Here is a 2,500-nt window from a genome sequence, read left to right on the forward strand (position 1 = left end):
TTTTCCGCGTCCGAGGAGCTCTCACGAAAGCAAACGCAAAAGGGGTAAAGACGAACGCACTTTGCATCGCTGTGGCACACGCCCATGCCCCCCCACTGAAATGAGGAAGGGTCAGAGCCACAACGCGCGAAGCGCTGACAGAAAATCAGAAGAGCACACATACACACACACACACATTGCATCACAGGAGATCAGCGGCGTGTCGCACAAGGGGGAAGACAGGCGCACGGACCAGGTGCTATCGCAGGTCAACAATAACTAGAAAGGACAGCTTCTTCCACCTCCCCCACAATGCACAATGCTGAGCTTGAATGAAAGGCAGGGGGGGGGAGGAAGTTGGCAGTTCCTCCCATGACACAACATACACCGCACTCAGGATATAGGGGAATCGAGCAAACAAAGCCCCATTCTACGCCACCCACTATTATAGCTGTTGCCAGAGCCTCAAGTACGAAAAGACACTTTCAGCACCACTGGCCACAGAGATCGATTTACTACGCCGATGACTTGCGCTCCATGCTGTTCTCGCGGTTCGACACGTCACCCAAGCGATGCGGCGTCGCGCGAGAAGTGTCACTCTGGCGCCGCTCCTGACTGTCGATCTCCACACTCGCCTCCTTCACATCTTGGTCGATCTTGCCAAGAATGCGGCGCAGGATGTCAAATCGCTCTGCCGTCATTTTATAGTTGTCATCCGCAATGCTGCACATCTCCTTCATGCGCTCCACCTCGTCATGTGCAGCTTGGCTCACACGGCGAACAACAGAGCCGGTCTGCATCACCATATCCTCAACAGCCATCCACTGCAGTTCTGTCAGCCCATCCAGAGCAACACTGTACGATGCACCCACATACGCCATCACGTGGTCAAGGTAAACACACTGCTGCTCGCTAAGCACTTGAGCAGCACGAAGTTGCTCTTTCACGGATATCACTTCCAAAGAGAGTGTCTCCTCGGTGTCAGCCAGCTTGGCGGATGTCTCCTGCAGCGCTTCCTCGGTGTCAGCGAGCTTGGCGGACGTCTCCTGCAGCGTGTCCTCGGTGTCGGCCAGCTTGGCGGACGTCTCCTGCAGCGCTTCCTCGGTGACCGCCAGTTTGGCGGATGTCTCCTGCAGCGTCTCCTCGGTGTCGGCCAGCTTGGCGGACGTCTCCTGCAGCGCTTCCTCGGTGTCAGCGAGCTTCCCGGATGTCTCCTGCAGCGTCTCCTCGGTGACCGCCAGCTTGGCGGTGTTCTCCTGCAGCGCCTCCTCGGTGGTGGCCATGTCCGTGCGCAGCTCCTCCACCACACTCTGTAAGGCCTGTAGCTCCCGCTCAAGCTCCTCCTTGCGTTCCGCCGCTGCGCGTGTCGCAGCTGTAAGCTGCTCTGTGAGCGTGGTGGCCTGCGTGTGCGTCTCCTCCAGGTGCGTCTCCACTGTGGCGAGCTGTGCGTCGCGCTCCTCGATCTGCTTGCGCAGCTCTAACGATGCGCCCTCCTGCTCTAAGAGCAGCGCGCGCATGGACCTCAGCTGATCCTCCAGCTCACCACGTGCGCGCTCGCCGGCAGAGGTGTCCGCGTCGTACTTCGCCTGCAGGGCAGCTAGCCGATCCAGAACATCTGCGCACTCCGTCTCCTTCGCTGCGAGGCGCTCCTGAAGCTCCGCCACCAGCCGCCGCAGCGCCGCAATCTCGTCCGCGGACGCACCGAGCGCTGCATCACTTTCGTCCCGCAGCGCGCGCAGCCGCGCCTCGTATCCGCGCTTCATGTCCTCGAACCGCCCGGCCTCCTCGCCAAGAACGCCCTCCATCGCCTCCTCGTGCTCATCCTTCATCTCCTGCATCTTGGTGTTCATGTCGCGCAGCTCGTCCTCCAGCATCAGGAACTCGCCGTACAGGATCTGCCGCTGCAGCCCCATCTGGTAGTCTGCCTCCGTCAGCGCCTTCTGCAGCCCTTCGATCTCCGTCGTCAGGTGCAGTGCAAGCTCGTCGTCAGCGCACTCGCGCAGCTTCGCCTCCAGGTCCGCGATCCGCGCAAGCAGCTTCTCGATCGTCCCCTTCAGCTGGTACTCCGCGTAGAGTGCCTCCTTCTTCCTCAGATACTCGTCGCGCCACTGCTCGCCCAGGTCGCACCCGTCCTGCCTCGCCTGCTCCGGGTCCACCGTGTTCACGCGCGCGTGCGTCGTGATCTGCTTCGCGCGGTCAGCAAAACGCAGCGTCTGCACAGACAGGTTCGCGTCGTGCTCGCCCGGCGAGATCGTCACCATCATCGTCGAGATGCTGTTCCCGCCAATGTAGTCCTTCAGCAGCTTCGTCAGCGTGCTGTTGCGGAACTCCGGGATCGACCGCGAGTTGTTCCGCCCGCGCGTCGCAACCGCCTCGATGCACGACCCCAGCGCGAGCAGCGACAGGTTGATGTTGCGCGCCTGCTCGAACGCCAGCCCCTCCTCCGTTCCCGCAAGCCGGATCCGCTCGCACCCCGCGAGGTCCGCAAGCAGGATCTTCGCGCACCGCGGAGCAAGCTCCG

At 61.5% G+C, this 2,500-nt stretch overlaps 1 protein-coding gene across 1 annotated transcript in view; it reads right to left on the bottom strand.

Moving 5' to 3' along the window:
* Positions 1-494: 494 nt before the first annotated feature.
* The window catches only part of LBRM_16_1530 (putative kinesin), a gene marked incomplete at both ends in the record, with an annotated part of 3,114 nt that continues 1,108 nt past the window's right edge, over positions 495-2,500 (bottom strand). The window contains one exon of the mRNA XM_001563705.2: positions 495-2,500. This exon is cut by the window's right edge and continues 1,108 nt beyond it. Coding sequence (XP_001563755.1) covers positions 495-2,500 — 2,006 coding nt within the window.

This window comes from Leishmania braziliensis, chromosome 16, assembly GCF_000002845.2.
Source record: "Leishmania braziliensis MHOM/BR/75/M2904 complete genome, chromosome 16".
NCBI classification, from domain to species: Eukaryota; Euglenozoa; class Kinetoplastea; order Trypanosomatida; family Trypanosomatidae; genus Leishmania; species Leishmania braziliensis.